The sequence below is a fragment of the Ahaetulla prasina genome, chromosome 1 (genome assembly GCF_028640845.1).
Source record: "Ahaetulla prasina isolate Xishuangbanna chromosome 1, ASM2864084v1, whole genome shotgun sequence".
In the NCBI taxonomy this organism is placed as follows: domain Eukaryota; kingdom Metazoa; phylum Chordata; class Lepidosauria; order Squamata; family Colubridae; genus Ahaetulla; species Ahaetulla prasina.
In genome coordinates this window covers 5955165-5973636 of record NC_080539.1, presented here as the reverse complement: position 1 = coordinate 5973636, position 18472 = coordinate 5955165, and the positions used below count along the sequence as shown (strand labels likewise).

At 47.1% G+C, this 18472-nt stretch overlaps 1 protein-coding gene across 1 annotated transcript in view; it reads left to right on the top strand.

Annotated features, from left to right (window-relative positions):
* TEX14 (testis expressed 14, intercellular bridge forming factor) overlaps window positions 1-18147 on the top strand; it is a 107512-nt gene extending 89365 nt beyond the window's left edge. The window contains exons 25-29 of the mRNA XM_058164064.1: window positions 3097-3184; window positions 6832-7101; window positions 11077-11203; window positions 15611-15703; window positions 18013-18147. Coding sequence (XP_058020047.1) covers window positions 3097-3184; window positions 6832-7101; window positions 11077-11203; window positions 15611-15703; window positions 18013-18121 — 687 coding nt within the window. The 3' untranslated portion in view covers window positions 18122-18147. The remainder of the gene's footprint in view (window positions 1-3096; window positions 3185-6831; window positions 7102-11076; window positions 11204-15610; window positions 15704-18012) is intronic.
* Window positions 18148-18472: the final 325 nt, after the last annotated feature.

Genomic DNA, 18472 nt, shown 5'->3' with positions numbered 1-18472 from the left:
CCATGCTGGTTTCTTTTGAGATCTACTATTTTTCTTCTTCATTGGTATTGTGTTAGACTGTGCTTTTATAATCTCACTTTTCAAAATTTCCCAAGCTTCTTGAGTTGTTTTCCCCTTGAGTTGTTTTCCCCTTCTTGAGTTGTTTTCCATTCCACAATGGACTGCCTGTATTCAGGCAAACCTAACAGTTAAGCTACCAGGCGACCAACTTGCCAAAAAGAGTAGCCAAAAGGATTATTTTTAAAAACATTTTTAACGGTTTAAAGGCTTTTTAAAGGCAACGTTTCCCATAGGATAGAATTTCAAGGAAATGTCTCCGCGAACAGCCTTCGGTTAGTTAAATAATACTGTCTGAAGCACTCGGCTCCCACTCAGGGGATAAAAGGTAATTTGTACGATATTCTTTCCATTAGTAGCTATTCTATCCGTTACTAGGCACTTAGGCTTTAACAACCGCTGGCAAAATACACTCCGGTAAAAGAACGAGATTGGGGTTTGGGGACGTTTTTTTAAGCTCAAGAAAATAAAAAGTTACAACCACGCGCAATTGCAAAGCCGTACTGGCTCTATAGGAACCTTAATTTTCCCCTGGCAAGGATGGTTTTCAAAGAGGAGCAATTTGCTGAGCGGGCAGGTAAGGTTCCCGGGTGCAGGTAATTTGTGTTGCTCTGGGCAGGCACACAAACACACAGACACTCAAATGCGCAGTGAAGGTACATTTGAGGAGCATATGACCTCAATCCGGAGTCTCCGTCTAAGACAACCAGACTGAAGTTTTCCCAGGTGGAAGTGGGGAGTTTTAGACGGGAAATAGACAAAACTTGTAGTTGTGGTTTGTGTGGAGGTAAGAAACTAAAAGGCTCCAGTGGCCTGCAGAATTCTCCTCCTCTTCCTCTTCCTCCTCTTCACCTACTTCCTTCTACCTCTTCCTCATCTTCCTCTTCTTCCTCCTCCTCTTCCTCTTCTTCTCCACCTCCTCCTCTTCTTCTTCTTCCTCCTCCTCCTCCTCTTCTTCTTCTTCCTCCTCTTCCTCCTCCTCCTCCTCCCTAGCCAAGCCAACTCCAGTGTTGAAAAGGCTGCTACTCACAGCCCAGAGGGCAGAGATGGAGATTTACTGCATATAATAATAATAATAATAATAATAATAATAATAATAATAATAATAATAATAATGTTGTTGTTGTTGTTGTTGTTGTTGTTATTATTATTATTATTATTATTATTATTATTATTATTATTATTATTATTATTAAATTTTTATACCGCCCTTCTCCCGAAGGACTCAGGGCGGTTAACAGCCAGATAAAAATACAATACAATATACAATAAAACCTATTTAAAAAACTTATTCAACCTTGGCCAAATTAAAACTATAAAAGACATGATATAAAACCCCGTTTAAAATCCAATTTAAAACCCATATTATGCCAGTCCTGCTCGGAAGAATAGGTATGTTTTCAGCTCGCGGCGAAAAGTCCGGAGGTCAGGAAATTGTCGAAGTCCTGGGGGAAGCTCGTTCCAGAGGGTAAGTGCCCCCACCGAGAAGGCTCTCCCCCTGGGGGTCGCCAGCCTACACTGTTTGGCTGACGGCACCCTGAGGAGACCCTCTCTATGGGAGCGCACCGGTCAGTGGGAGGCATATGGTAACAGAAGGCGGTCCCGTAGATATCCGGGTCCTATGCCATGGAGCGCTTTAAAGGTGGTAACCAGCACCTTGAATTGCACTCGGAAAACCACAGGTAGCCAGTGTAGCCTGCGCAGGATCGGTGTTATATGGGAGCCACGAGTGGCTCCCTCTATCACCCGCGCGGCTGCATTCTGAACCAACTGAAGTCTCCGGGTGCACCTCAAGGGGAGCCCCATGTAGAGAGCATTGCAGTAGTCCAGGCGAGAAGTGACGAGGGCGTGAGTGACCGTGCATAAGGCATCCCGGTCTAGAAAGGGGCGCAACTGGCGGACCAGGCGGACCTGGTAAAAAGCTCTCCTGGAGACGGCCATCAAGTGATCTTCAAACGACAGCCGTCCATCCAGGAGAACACCCAGATTGCTCACCCTCTCCATTGGGGCCAATGATTCGCCCCCAACAGTCAGCCGCGGTTGCAGCTGACTGTATCGGGGTGCCGGCATCCACAGCCACTCAGTCTTGGAGGGGTTGAGCTTGAGCCTGTTTCTCCCCATCCAGACCCGTACGGCCTCCAAACACCAAAAAACAGGTTATTTCCTGGTTAAAACCAGGAAGTAATGACGACCGGGCAGGTGGGCGGAGCCTCGCACTGCCATCGCTACCGGTTCTTCGAACCACCAGCCGTCATCGCTATCAGTGCGGCCGAACTGGTAGCATTTCAACCCTGGTTGGAGAAAGCGATTGAAGCAGGGGTGAAATGTTCCCGGTTCAGACCAGATCGCTCGATCCGGTAGCAATGGCAGCGGGTGGTTCAGAGAACTGGTAGCAAAAATCTCTGCTCTCCCCCTCCCACGTAGCTGAGCCGCGTAATCATCAGAGGTTTTTTTTTTTTTAACTTTTAAAAGCATTTTTTCTTCGGCCGAGAAAATGCTTTTAAAAGTAAAAAAAAAAAAAAAAAGCCTCTGACGATCGCGTGGCTCAGCTGGGATCGTCAGAGGAGCCTTTTAAAAGCATTTTTTTCTATAACCTCTTCGGCCGAAGAGGCTGTAAAAAAAAAAAAAAGCTTTTAAAGAGTTCTGGCGATCAGGCAACTCAGCTGGGATCGTCAGAACCCTTTCAAAGCATTTTTTTCTACAACCTCTTCGGCCGAAGAGGCTGTTTTAAAAAAATGCTTTTAAAAGGCTCCTCTGGCGATCCCAGCTGAGTTGCCTGATCGTCACAGGCTTTTAAAAGCATTTTTTAACAACCTCTTCGGCGGAAGGGGTTGTAGAAAAAAATGCTTTTAAAAGTAAAAAAAAACAAACGCCCACCCAGTCACATTACCCCACACACTCCAAGTCACACCCACCGAACCGGTCGTAACAAATTTTACATTTCACCCCTGGATTGAAGCCTTCCTTCCGACACCCCACCCAGCATCCCAGCTCACCTCTAATTTTTAATTCTTTTCCCTTTTTTTTAATGTTTTTCAGGACAGTAATCTTTGGCTGCCTGTCTCGAGGAATCTGGCGGAATCGGGAAGGGAGATGCCTTCTGCTCAGCAAAACCCAGCCCAAAGAGGTAGGCTGAGGGTCCTGCAAAAGGGTCCCGGTGCATCCACAAGGTACCTATAGCTAGTCCTCGATTTACGACCGCAATGGAGCCCCCCCCCAAATTTCTGTCGCAAAGCTAAAGCAAGGCAGTCGTGAAGTGAGTTTCGCCCCATTTCACGACCTTGTCTGCCGCCCCCGTTAAGCAAATCCCTGCCGTTGTTAAGTTAGTCACGTGAACCTGGCTCCCCAATTTGGCTTTCCTTGTCAGAAGGTCTCAAAAAGAGGGTCACGTGACCACGGGACACTGCAGCAGTCATAAGGACACGCCAGTTGCCGAGCGTCTGAATTTTGATCGCGTGATCTGGTGGGTGCTGCGGCGGCCGCCGGTATGAATTAAGTCCCTTTTTTCCAGTGCTGCCGTAACTTCCAACGGTCACTAAACGAATCGTCATAAGTCGAGGACTCCCTGTACTTTGAAAGGGGGGGGGAAATGTAATTCGCTTCCTTTTTTTCTAAATTTACCATTCGAGCTGCAGATCGCATCTCCGGGGCCTGTGTCCGAACTGACGGGTTTTTCTTTTTAAAGTGACTAGTCCTCATTGTTCGATTTCTGTGCCGTACCTCTTTCTATGAAACGAGAGGCCAAAGTCAGGAAGGCTTTCCCTGGTGGGTTTGCATGTTGTTAGAAGCATGAACGTCCGTTGCTTGCTACAATCAGGAGGCTGGGCTTTAAAAGTTTCTTTCAGCGCCATTGTAACTTCGAACGGTCACTAAACGAACGGCTATAAGTCGAGGACTGCCTGTAGAATTAAATTGCAGGACCTTCGTCTGCCTTTCGAAAGTTTTTGTACGGTTTTGCAGCCGGAATCTGTCAGCAGAGGAGCTCTGCAATTCAGAACGGGAAGTGTATTTAGTTTGTAGTTCTGCCGTTTACATTTTAATTATGTCTGATATATGACGATGAATAAATAATTAACCAGAAGCAGTCCCAATTTTTTTTATGTCCACAGAAGGATTGCAGTTTTAATTTTTTTTTTTTTTTTTTTTTTTTATTCAAAAAGTTTTTATTAGTCAAAAAAGGTTTATACAAATACATATCAGGTATGGTAAATTTTCATTTTTCTTATCTAAAATAAGAATTTTACTCAAATTTTTTAACACATACAACAGCCATAAGGCAAGCAGGTGACACGAAGTAGCTAAGTTTGCAAATTTTAAATACGTAATAAAGAAGAGTCAAGAATAAACAGAATATCATACAAAAGAGAATAAGGAAAACCAACACAATCCCAAATATCTTTATCACTTCCTAGTTTTGGATCTCAGAACTCTGGGTTCAGCCTGACCTAACTCCAGGGCCGCAACAGCGGCAGCCGCTCAGCCCCATGATCTATAACCTCCCTTCTTCAATTCCTGGGTCATCTGATTCCAGGAAGGCTTTGTGTTCCTCCACATAGGCCGTAGCCTCCGCAATTGTACTGATTTTTTCGTAATGCCCTCCCGGAAAATCATCAATCCCTCTGGCATCAGCCATCTGAAGCCCACTCCTTCTGGTACAATTTGCTTGACAAAAATAATATTTCTTTCTTTTTCACGTACCTGTCTGGGAATCTGCCTCAGAATGGCTATCTCCTGCCCCTGTAAATCAGTGCCCCACTCCTATGTTTTCTAAGAATTTCATCTCTCTCTCTCTTCTCACAAATTTGACATGAACCTCTCTGGGAACTGCATGCGTGCGTGCATATTGCAATTAACTCTATAAACTCGATCCACATCCCAATTCATGAAATCAACACCTCTCCCAAGAAATTCTCCCAACAATTTAGTCACAACATCTCTCAAGTCTTCTTGGTCCACTTCTTCCAAATTTTGAAACCTAAGGAAATAAGACATTTTATCCATCTGTAGTCCAAGCACAGCATTGCCTGTCGCCTCCTCTCTTTTCTGCACTGCCGCATCTCACCCTCCAAACCTTCCACTTTCTGCTTGTTTTCTGCTGAAACTTGTTGAGTATCCTTTAAATCCTTTTGGATAGTCACAATTTCTGCTCTTATTTCATCCAATTTCTTGTCCATATTAGATAACTTTTCCAAAATTCTCCATCTCTCCAGCAGTTGGTCTCTGACCTTTTGCCATTAAGGAAAAAAAAATACAAAATCCTCAGGCAGGCACGGTATCCTTGTAATTTCCTCCGGATCCACCAGGGGGCACTCACAGGAGCAACGAGTCCAGAGTACAGTTAGTCAACCAGGAAGCCGAAGGGAAGTGATGTCATCAAAATTCTCATAGTGAAGGCGGAAGCTGGACGCCACCACTGTTCCCCAGAAGGAGGGGGGGCCTCAAACCTTCCCTCCTAAATTTCTCCATCACCTCTTCTCTCCAGAGCTCCACAAAAACCGTAATCTTCTTATTTTAAGTTCTCCTCTCTCCAGAATAACTCGTGCTCCTTCCAACCGCAGGGGAGAAAAAACCCCCCCGCACTCCGGAGCAGTCCACTCACGTTTACCGATATTCCCTTCCCTTCTCCTCCTCAATTCTTCTCCGTGCCCTGTTCACCACCAGGCTGCTGCAGTTATAAATCCAATGCCCCGGTGTCACCCGGCTGGCCAGCAAGCGGCGACCAAAATAATGGCCGCGCCTGTGGCCTCCAACCCCGCCGAGCCTAGGACGCGCCAGCATCGGGTCCCCACAGTCCTGTATGTCGGCTGGGAGACCCTGGCGAGCCGCCCGTGCGGCAGGTGTCCTTTCCGGAACACCTGGCCCCTGAGGGCCTCGGCGGCGGCCGGATTCGGGCACTGGAGGCAGGAGAAGCCTTCCAGACGTCCGTTGCCGCTGGATACCGGAAGTCGTCTCGCAGTTTTAATTTTTAATCGTTTTGTTACGATGCCGTTTTTATCTCTTAGTGTGGCTTCTGTTTTGTTTTGTTTTATAAAAAAGTTTTATTTTTACATTCATATCCAACAACTCATCCAATGTACAGTCATATATAATTAGTCGGGCTTGCCCAGTCACCACCCCCTCCTTTTAACTCTCTTCCCTCTTCTACATCCTCTCCTCCCTCCACCCTACACCTTCCTTCTCCCTCTTCTACCCCTCTTCCTTCCTCTTCTCCTCTTTCCTACCTCCTACTCTCTCCTCTTTTCTCCCTCCCCACCATTCTAAAATGGTAGCTGGGCAGACATTAATTATATTTATGCATCTTCAATAATCCCCGTACATTAACCATCCTCTACCCTCAACCCCCAATTCCTTCCCCTTACCTCCCACCCACCCACCCCCGACTTCCCAGAATAAAATGCAGGGTATCAAAACTAACAATCATAATCCAAAATAAATCTTCAATTATAATCTCTAGTCACTCCACACATAATCACACTCTCAATTCCCCTCTCCTTCAAAAATATATCTAATACAAAATATTTCCTAAATTTACTCATATGCTATTTGATATTTTTTTATCTGATACTTATTTTGAATATAATCAATCCACATTTTCCATTCTAAAATATATTTTTTCTTGTGTATAGTTTTTCAAATAAGCAGAGATTTTTGCCATTTCTGCCAGATTTGATACTTTGAGTGTCCATTCTTCAATTGTAGGTAAAGTGTGGGTTCTGTTTTTAACGTCGTACCATAGAAAATCGGTTTTAATCTTTAAAAACTCTTAACGTATAGGTAGTCCTCGATCTATGACCACAGTGGACCCCCAAATTTCCGTTGCTAAGCAAGACAGAAGAGAGTTTTGCCCAGCGGTGAAATCCTCCGCGGGTTGCCACCGGTTCGCTGCCCGCACATGCGTGGTGCGCGCCCGATGCGTCCTGTGTGCGTGCATATGTAACGCACGCCAGACACACGCTGTGTGCGCGCATGTGCAGTGCGTACCAGATGCACAGTGCGCATGCATGTGCAGTGCGCACCAAACACGGAAAAAGGAACCGTTTAAAGGTAAGTAGAAGAGCGAGGGGAGGGGAAACCGTTGTGCCACGGGATTTAGATTCGCTAGAAATCGCGCTGCACAGCTGATCGTCGGAAATAGGTGTTTTAGAGCAGCGGTTCTCAACCTGTGGGTCGCGATCCCGTTGGGGGTCGAATGACGATTTGCCAGGGGTCGCCTAAGACCATCGGAAATATGGGAAGTATACTTGCGAGTCGAAGAATCGCGCTCCAATGGTTGACTCCACAAGCCAGCTGCAGGCTCTTCCAATCGCTAGCCGAATTCGGCTTCAGGCGCGATGAATTAAAAAAGAGAGAAATCTTTGCTCTGATGTCTCCCTCTCAAGCCAGCTGCAATCACTCCCAATCACTGGCCGAATCTGGCTTCAGGCGCCATAAACTTAATAGGGGAGGAGTCTCCGCTTTAATGCCTCCGTCCTCAAGGCAATCGCCAGCAGTTCAGATCGCTAGCCAAGACGGCTTCAGGTGCGATAAATTCAAAACGAAAATAATTTTACGGTTGGGGGTCACCACATCGTGGGGAATTTTATTAAAGGGGTCGCAGCACTATAAAGGTTGAGAACCACTGACTTAGAGGTTCGCCCGAACCGGTATGAACCGGTAGCATTTCACCCCTGATTTTGCCCCATTTTACGACCTTCCTTGCCACTGTTGTGAAGAGGGTTAATTTAGCAACACGGTTGTTAAGTGAATATGGCTTCGCCATTGCTTTGTCAGAAGGTCGCAAAAGTGGGATCATAGACCTTGGGACCCTGCAACCGTCATAAGTACAAGCCAGTTGCTAAGCGTCCGAATTTTGATCACGTGACCCGCAGGGACGCTGCAATGGTCGTAAGTGTGAAAAACGATGCTAAGTCGCTTTTTCAATGGCATTGTAACCATGAATGGTCGCTAAACAAATGGCTGTAAGTCGAGGAGTATCTGGATAGTTAAATTTCAGGACTTTTTCCAAAGTTTTGTACGGTTGCAGCCCGAATCCACCCTGAATCCACCCGCAGATAACAGATGCAGAGGGAGTGGGAATTGTATTTAGTTTCTATTTTATCCTTTACGTTTTAATTGTTTCTGACAGATGAGGAATGAATAAATAATAAACCAGGAGCCGTTCTCCAATCTTTTTATGTACACCTAAGGATTGCAATTTAATTTTAATCGTTTCGTTATTAGATCGTTCTATCTTGGGTTCTATTTTTACTTCACACCGCAGAGTCTCGCTTTTAATCTTAAGAGCCCCCTAGTATTAGAGACTAGAGGCTCTAGTATTTTAATCGCACCCTGCCATGCTCTTACACGAGCTGGTAGGTTTTACGTGCAGGTAGGACTTGAGTTACAACCACAGTCCGGGCCCGAGATTTATGTGGCCGGGCGAAACATTTCTTGAGTGAGTTTCCCTTATTGTACGATTTTTCTGGCCACCGTTGTTAAGTGACTCGCTGCAGTTGTTATGTGAGTCACGCGGTTGTTAAGTGAATCTGGCTTCCCTATTACCTTCCCAAAAGGTTGCAAAAGGGAATATACAAGTGGCTTGCACTCTCGATGTCAGTGGGAGTCTTCTTGATGGTGCTAGTAAACAACAACCTAATCGGATTAGCCTAATTTTGACAGGGGCTGCTGTTTGTAAAGCAACAGATAGCAAGACACACACACACGCTTGTAGCGCTGATGGTGTTACCTAGCTGGGTAATAAAATGTCTGCAAGAAAACCACCAAGCTCAGAGAGCACCAAGACCCCACAATCATCATTCCCGTCTCCCTTCCTCCTTCCCTCCTTCCTCTTCTCCTTCTCCTCTCTGCAATCCCCCCTCTCTTCTAGCACTGATGATGTTAAGTAGTTGGGTCATGCAACATTTGCAAGAAAACAACAAGGATACCCTCAAGATCAAGGGAAGCACTAACACCCCTCTATAAAGCCTTAGTAAGGCCATACCTAGAGGACTTCATCCAGTTTTGGTCACCCCACTATAAAAAAGATGTCGAGACTCTAGAAAAAGTGCAGAGAAGAGCAACCAGGATGATAGGGGGACTGGAGGTTAAAACATACGATGGACAGTTGCAGGAACTGGACATGGCTAGTCTAGTGAAGAGAAGGACCAGGGGAGACAGGTTAGCAGCCTTCCAATATTTGAGGGGCTGCCACAGAGAGGAGGAAGGGGGTCAAGCTATTTTTCCAAAGCACCTGACGGCCAGACAAGGAACAATGGATGGAAACTGACCAAGGAGAGATTCAACCTAGAAATAAGGAGGAATTTTCTGACAGTGAGAATAATCAACCCATGGAACAGCTTTTGCCTTTGGAAGTTGTGGGAGCTTCATCCCTGGAAGCTTTCGAGAAGAGACTGGACTGCCATCTGTCAGAAATGGTGTAGGGTCTCTTGCTTGGGCAGGGGGTTGGATTAGATGACCTACAAGATCCCTTCTAACTCTGTTAATCTAATCTAACCTAAACCAAGATCAGAGAGCATCAAGGACCACGTGGGACTCTTGCAAACCTCATTCCCTTTTAGCACTGATGATACTACCTACTTGGGTCTTGAAACGTCTGCAAGAAAGCCACCAACTTCAGAGAGCACCGAGGATCCCTCAGTTCTCCTCCTCCTCCTCCCCCCATCTCATTCCCTTTTAGCACTGATGATGTTATCTAGCCAGGTCATGAAATGTCTGCAAGAAAACCACCAAGCTCAGAATATCAGGAATCCCGCAGTTCAACTCTGAGCTGCAAATCTTCTCGTCCCTTGGTAGCATATTTTGATGCGTGATTGAATTATGGGGGTTACCAGATCATCCAGCAACTGCTCAGTGCTGGTTCCCCACAACAGGATCCATCTTCCACTGAGCCCTCGTGGAGTGGGGATAGTTTAATATCTGATACCTTCTGACTCTTTTAACCCAGTGATCATTGAATTCGCTTAAATCTTGTTATGGCAGTCGGCTCTCCTGGGAATCGGTTAACTTTTTTTTCCTTGATTAGCCCAATTAGAAAAAGAAATCATTATAGTAGCGATCAGAGCAAGAAATAATTGTCCGAAGCTGACGTCTTCTTTTTCTCCTACAGACCACAGTAAATTAAATATCTCTCCTTTTTCTTTAAAATAAAAGGGGAAGCGGGAGATTAATCCCGCAAAGCACAATCGTTATTAACCATTCCATATTGTTAAATGTTGAACTTTGGTGATACGAAGCCCTAACGGATGAGGTTGCACAGGTCTTCAGGGACAGTTTGGTCTAGTGATTAAGGTTCCAGGCTATAAAACGGGAGACAGTGAGTTCTAGTTCCTCCTTAGGCTTGAAAAACAGATGGGTGATTTTGGTCCAATCACCAGGAGACGGTGAGTTCTAGTCCCATCTTAGGTATGAAACTCAGCTGGGTGACTTTGGACCAATCACTAGGAGAAAGTGAGTTCTAGTCCCTCCTTAGGTATGAAACTTAACTGGGTGACTTTGGACCAATCACTAGGAGAAAGTGAGTTCTAGTCCCTCCTTAGGTATGAAACTCAGCTGGGTGACTTTGGACCAATCAGTAGGAGACAATGAGTTCTAGTCCCACTTTAGGCATGAAACCTAACTGGGTGACTTTGGACCAATCACTAGGAGATGGGAAATTCTAGTCCCATCTTAGGTATGAAACTCAGCTGGGTGACTTTGGACCAATCACTAGGGGGTGGGGAATTCTAATCCCGCCTTAGCCATGAAAGCTGGTTGTGTGATTTTGGGCCTCTCTCTCTCTCTCTCCCTCCCTCCCTCCCTCCCCTCTCTGTCTCTCCCAACCTACCTCACAAGGTTGTTGTGGGGAAATTAGGAGGAGGAAGATCTGTTGGATAAGTATGCCGCTTTGAGTTATTTGTAAAAATAATAATAAAGGCAGGATAGGAAGGAAGGAAGGAAAAGGGAAGACGGAAGGAAGGAAGGACTAAAACAAAAATGCGCCCCAACATATTTCTAAATTGACCACTGCTCTGTTTTCGTCAGGAGATCCCGATCCACTGGATTCAGAAGAATCAGGGAAGCCGGAAGAAAAGGAAGCGCCCAACGCGACCAAGCCTGAGGACAGCCTCTGGTTGAAGGAAAGTGTCTGTCTGGGAGAAGATACAGAAAGGTAAGAACGCGTCTCTTGAACAGGGAGGAGAAAAACAAGAGACCGTATTGTTCTATGGGTTCTATGAGCGGCTGTCCCCCCAAAAAAGAAAATCCAGTTTTATTTTTAATTTCAGAATCAGAGTAGAACTAGAAGGGCACCTTGGAGGTCTTCTAGTCCAGCCCCCTGCTCGAGCAGGAGACCCTTTCCCAAGGGTGCCAAACTCAAGGCCTGCGGGCTGGATCCAGCCCGCGAGGTGGTCAGATCCGGCCCATGGGGCCATCCAGGAAAGTGTAAGGAGCCGACCCGCATTCGGCCCGTTCTGCCCAATGCGAAGAGGAAACATGTCCTGCGGTTTGGGGTATGGCATCAAGCTAGACACACCCACCCAGTCGGCCACGCCACCCGGCCTCTCGAGGTCAATCACAGCCCTGATGCGGGTCTCCATAAAATTGAGTTTGATACCCGTTGTCGTGTCCCCCTCCCCCTCCGACGACCGGGTCTAGGAAGTCCGTATCAAGCGTGGCCATGAAGCCTCTGCAGCTTTGCCAAATTCCTTCCAGGTTTCTCAGGGCAGGCAGGAGTCCAAGTTGTGACTTCAGCAAACTAGATGAGACTTTGCTTGACTCAAAGTTGGAATGCCAAAAGCAGGTCCTTTATATAGGCTGTGGGGTGTGGCTCCATGACTCGTCCCCGACAGCCAACTGCGGCTGCAGCTGGCTGTACCGGGGTGCCGGCATCCACAGCCACTCCGTCTTGGAGGGATTGACTACCACTGAGCTACAGCTATGCGAGAAGAGGAATGACTGGGCGGGGCTGGCTGAATGGTGGTGGGCAGGAGCGGGACCAGCCCCATCCAGTCATTCCTCTTCTCGCATAGCTGTAGCTTGTTTGGCTCCTCGGTATTTGCCAGTTCTCCAAACTACTCAAAATTTCCGCGACCGGTTCGCCTGAACCTGTCAGAACCGGCTGAAGCCCACCTTTGGCTGGCCAGTCTCTTCTTCAAAATACATGTCCCATGATGTATTTGTTAACATGATACAGGTACTCCTCGACTTTCAACCATTCCTTTAGCGACTGTTCAACGTTCCAACTGTGCTGAGGAAAAGGACTTACGACCAATCCTCGCCCTTGTGACCATCGCAAAAGTGACTGTGACTGTTTTTCACACGTAGGCCACACGGCTGCCTTCCTCGTGTGGTCACATGATCAAAATTCACACACTTTTGGCCACTGGCTCATGTTTACGACAGTTGCTGTGTCCCGGGGGCTACACGATCCATCCCCTCTTGCGACCTTCCGACAAGCAAAGTCAATAGAATAGAATAGAATAGAATTTTATTGGCCAAGTGTGATTGGACACACAAGGAATTTGTCTTGGTGCATATGCTCTCAGTGTACATAAAAGAAAAGATACGTTCATCAAGGTACAACATTTACAACACAATTGATGATCAATATATCAATATAAATCATAAGGATTGCCAGCAACAAGTTATAGTCATACAGTCATAAGTGGAAAGAGATTGGTGATGGGAACTATGAAACGATTAATAGTAGTGCAGATTCAGTAAATAGTCTGACAGTGTTGAGGGAATTATTTGTTTAGCAGAGTGATGGCCTTCGGGGAAAAACTGTTCTTGTGTCTAGTTGTTCTGGTGTGCAGTGCTCTATAGCGTCGTTTTGAGGGTAGGAGTTGAAACAGTTTATGTCCAGGATGCGAGAGATCTGCAAATATTTTCACGGCCCTCTTCTTGATTCGTGCAGTATACAGGTCCTCAATGGAAGGCAGGTTGGTAGCAATTATTTTTTCTGCAGTTCTAATTATCCTCTGAAGTCTGTGTCTGTCTTGTTGGGTTGCAGAACCGAACCAGACAGTTATAGAGGTGCAAATGACAGACTCAATAATTCCTCTATAGAACTGGATCAGCAGCTCTTTGGGCAGTTTGAGCTTTCTGAGTTGGCGCAGAAAGAACATTCTTTGTTGTCCTTTTTAAATGATGTTTTTGATGTTAGCTGTCCATTTGAGATCTTGCGATATGACTCCATTGTGGAGTCATTATGGACTCCATTGTGGCCATAAATCGAGGATTCACTTTAACAACAGTGTCACTTAGCAACAGAAATTTGGCCTCAGTTGTGGTTATAGGTTGAGAATTAACCTGTATTCTACTTTCTCCATTGATCTTCCCACCGCTGCTTCACTGATACGCCCAGATGACATTTTATATCTGTCCTCCACCAATTTCTCCTCCCTCTTCCCTTTACTCAACTGGCTTTCCTGCTCTAAGCTTCTAAGTTGGGCTGCGGTGGGAGAACCTGGAGCCCAGCAGCCCCACACTGAGCCCCACAAGACCCCAACCCTCTGAAACAAGTTTGCCCTCCAGAAGTTGTGGGTGTCCCATCACTGGGGTTTTTAAAGACGAGACTGGAGATCCCACTTGTCTGAAATGGTATAGTGCAGTGATGGCAAAAAGGTTGTGCCAGGAGGCGGAGGGGGGGGTGTCATGCGTGCACGTGCCCAAACCCATAATTCTATGCGCCCCACCCCCCGTGCATGCGTGTGCGACCCCCCCCCCGCTCCTGGCACGTAATGGCCCAGTAGGCCCGTTTTTCTCTCTCACCAGACTCCAAAGCCTTTCTATGAGTCTGGGGAGGATGAAAACAGCCTTCCCCCCCCCCCGCCCCCCCGTTTGCCAACTTCCGGTTGGACCGGAAGGGACGTTTTTTGCTGTCCCCAGCCTCCAAAGACTCCTAGAGAGGCTCTGGAGCCGGGGGGGGGGGGAGAGAGAAAAACGGGCCTTCCCCACCATCCCCCAGGCCTTCCGGAGGCAGGAAACAGCCGATGTTTCCCTACTTCTAGTGGGCCCAGAAGGCCCGAAAATCAGCTGGCCGATGCACGCCGGAGCTGAGCTCGCGTGCCCGCTGATGTGGCACGCGTGCCATCGGGTTCGCCATCACGGGTATAGGGCTCCCTGCCTGAGCAGGGGGTTGGACTAGAAGACCTCCAAGGTCCCTTCCAGCTCTCTTATTCTGTTAACGAATGAATGAATCAATCCGTCAGTGGGAGTTTTGGGTGTTTTGGCTTTTAACAAGAGACTGGACAGCCACTTGTCTGAAATAGTAGAGGGCGGTGATGGTTAATCTTTTTGGTGCCCAGTGCCCCAAAGCGCGCACAGGTGAGCGCAAGTGAACCCCCAAAACACAATGCTAGCAACCCCGTGCATGCACGTGAATTCCCATGCATTCACTCCCCCCGCGCATGCGCCCTTCCCCCCGCACCCGTTTTGGCTTCCAGGTTGGTGCAGGAGGCCTTCCAGGCCCAAAACTGGGGGATGGGGGATCCGCGTGAACCCCCAAAATGCAATGCGAGCACCACATGAGCATATGCATCCCCCCGTGCGCGCCCCCGCATGCCTGGCAGAGACCCAAAGACCAGCTGGCTGGCAGGAGGCACGTGTGGATACGCAGTAGAGCTGGTGTCGTGTCCCACTCCTCCTCTGACGGCCGGGCCTGGGAAGTCTGTCTCGAGCGTGGCCACGAAGCCTCTGCAGCTTTGCCAAAGTCCTGTCAGAGTTCTCAGGGCAGGCAGGAATCCAAGGTGTGACTTCAGCAACCAGATGAGACTTTGCCTGACTCAAGGAATGCCAAAAAGCAGATCCTTTATATAGGCCCTGGGGTGTGGCTCCATGACTCAGCACTTATCCAGGCCTGCCCCTTCCTTCCTTTTGCTGACGTCGCCTCTCCATTCTCCGGAAGTGGGGATCTGTCCACCCTCCAGCTGCCGGCAATTCTAGCTCGTGACTGGCTTCATGCTCACAAACTGTGGGGGGGAGGTTTATTTGCTCAGTCTGTCCGGGCATGGTGCCAGGACTGGGGGCTGGAGGCAGGCCAGGCCATTCGTCTGCACTATCAGTCTCTGGCTGAGATAGCAAGAGATGAGAGGGGCCCGGCTGCGGAGAGGGGGGGCGGGCGAAGCACAACAGCTGGGCTGGAGCGAAGGCTGGCGTGCCCGCAGAGAGGCCTCTGCATGTCACCTGCGTGTCACCTAGGTTCGCCATCCACGGGTACAGGGTCTCCTGCCTGAGCAGGGGGCTGGACTAGACGACCTCCGAGGTCCCTTTCAACTCTTGTTGTTCTGTTATTCTTTGGGTTGCAGCCAGGCCTGGCAGAAAAAAACCGCTCCCTGCGAGGCACAATCTGTGCTTGCTGCCCCTTTAGATTAACCTTGTAAAACAACGGGTAGGTTGGCAAATGGGACTGGATGGGTTTATCCCAGGCAATCCGCTGGAGGGATGTGCGAATGACAATGACACAACAACCCGTTGTCTCCCTTTCCCTCTCTGCCGGGTCAGTCGAACAGCTGTTGTCCTTGCTCATGGTCTTCTCTTGCCTTTCCTCCTTTCCTTTCCTTTCCTTATTTTGCAGAGCTAACTCAAGCCTTGACAAAGTGTTGGAGTTTCTTTGCCCAAATGCCGACAGCCATGACATAAATAAAGGCCTGCTGGATGCCATCCAAAGGTAAGGATGCTGGTGCCCAGATCCCCTCAAATGCTTGTTTGAGTGGAAACACCTAGATCAGGGTTTAGTCACGTTCAGGGACTTTAAGGTGGTTAGACTTCAGGTCCCCGAATTCCCCTATTCTATTCTGTTCTATTCTGTTCTATTCTATTCTATTCTATTCTATTCTATTCTATTCTATTCTATTCTATTCTATTCTATTCTATTCTATTCTGAACATACCTTTTCTTTTATGTACACTGAGAGCATATGCACCAAGACAAATTCCTTGTGTGTCCAATTACTCTTGGCCAATAAAAAACTCCTATTCTATTCTATTCTATTCTATTCTATTCTATTCTATTCTATTCTATTCTATTCTATTCTATTCTTAACTGCTATCCTATCCTCTGCTCTGTTCTGTTCGATTCGATTCAATTCAATTATTAATTGCTATCCTATCCTCTGTTCTGTTCTGTTTTATTCTATTCTGTTCTATTCTATTCTAATTCTAATTCTAATTCTAATTCTAATTCTATTCTATTATTAATTGCTATCTGTCATGTCCCACTCCTCCGCTGATGGCCGGGTCAGGGAAATCCGAATCAGGTGTGCCTCTGCAGCTCTGCCAAAGTCCTAGCAAAGTCCTCAGGGCAGGCAGGAGACCAGAAAGTGACTTCAGCAAGATATGTTTAGACTTTGCCTGACTCAGAGAATGCCAGAAAGCAGATCCTTTATATAGGCCATAGGGTGTGGCTCCATGACTCAGCACTTATCCAGGCCTGCCCCTCCCTTCCTTCTGTTGCCTCCGCCTATCAAGTCTTCTGACGCGAGGGTCACTCCAATTGGCAGCTGTTGGTAATTGACCTTCCTCAGGCTCACATGCTGTGGGGGAGGGGGAGGGGTCTAGTTGCTCCGTTTGCCTGGGCATGGAGCCAGAGCTGGGGGCTGGAGATACTTGCTCTTCTTCAGCCTGTCTGGGCATGGAGCCAGGGCTGGGGCCGGGAGGCATGCTAGGACATTCTTCAGCGTTTGGAAGCAGATAAGCAGACCCCGGCTGTGGTGGTGAGATCGGAAGAGACACAACACTATCCCATCCTCTGTTCTATTCTATTCTATTCTATTCTATTCTATTCTATTCTATTCTATTCTATTCTATTCTAAATATTCTGTTCTACTCTACACTATTTTATTCATTCCTATCCTATCCTATCCTATCCTATCCTATCCTATCCTATCCTATCCTATCCTATCCATTCTATTCTATTCTATTCTATTCTATTTTATTTTAAATATTCTATTTTATATATTCTATGTTCTATTCTTAATTGCTATATTCTCTTCTCTTCTCTTCTCTTCTCTTCTATTCTATTCTATTTTCCATTCCTACCTACCTATCACCTACCCTACCCTAGTGAAAAGAAGGTGATAGGACAACAGTACTTCAGTATTTAAGCGGCTGCCACAAGGAAGAGGGAGTCAGGCGATTCTCCAAAGCACCTGAGGGTAGAACAAGAAGCAATGGGTGGAAACTAATCAAAGAAAGAAGCAACTTAGAACTAAGGAGAAATTTCCTGACGATTAGAACAATTAATAAGTGGAACAACTTGCCTCCAGAAGTTGTAAATGCTCCAACACTGGAAGTTTTTAAGAAAATGTTGGATAGCCATTTGTCTGAAATGGTGTAGGGTTTCCTGCCTGGGCAAGGGGTTGGACTAGAAGGCCTCCAAGGTCCCTTCCAGCCCTATTACAGATAGTCCTCGGCCTACAGCACTTTATTTAGTGACCATTCAGAATAACAGCAGCGCTGAAAAAAAAGCGACTTAAAGACCCTCTTTCACACTTAACGACCGTTGCCACATCCCCGTAGTCCCATGATCAAAATTTGGATGCTTGACCACCGACTCGTATTTATGACGGGTCCCGAGGTCATTCGATCCCCCTTTTGCGACCTTTCGACAAGCCAAGTCATTGGGGGGAGCCAGGTTCTCTGGGGAGAAAAAAAAACAAAAAAACCAAAACACCGCGTGACTCACTTAACAACGGTGGCGATGTACTTAATAACTGCGGCAAGGAAGGTCGTAAAACGGGGCGAAGCTCGGTTAAGATGCTGTCAGTCATCCAGCCAAAAGATGGAGCTCCGTTGCGGTCTCGTACGTCGAGGACTTAAATCGTATTCCACGGTCTTCTGGTTCTGCCTCGGAGCCAAGGTCGAGCCATTTGTTATATTTCCGACTCTTTGATAAATTATTACGCATGCTTCGATGTTTGCTCCGTCCTTCGAGCGCTTGTAAAAGCCGCAATTGACACGGGTTTCTCTGCCCTTGAAGGGGGGAGCCGAGCCGTGGCCACCACGGGAACATCGAGATGAAAGGGGGAGCCGAAGAAAGTTTCAGCGAGTCCGAAGGGTCCATCGAAAACATCGAAGGACTTTCTTGAGACCCATAAGATAAAACAGACACTCGGCTGGCTAATTGCGTGACTCCTGTTTCTTTTGTTATTTTCTTTTTTTTCCCCCTGCGTGTGTCTTGTTTGGAAACTCTTTTGAAAAGGGGTTGGGGGGGGCAGGATTTCTTGCAAAGTCACTCCGGGGGCTTGAAGGACTGGAGGTTGCAATAAATCCGTGTTTTTCAGACTCGGCGATTTTAATGTGGGTGGATATCAACTCCTACCTAGCAGGTTTTGAAGTTAGGCAGGCTTCAAGTCCCAAAAAGCATTACAGTTAGCATGCTGTAAATTGGATGGACTTCCACTCCCAGAATTCCCCAGCCAGCCTGCTTTAAGAGGGGT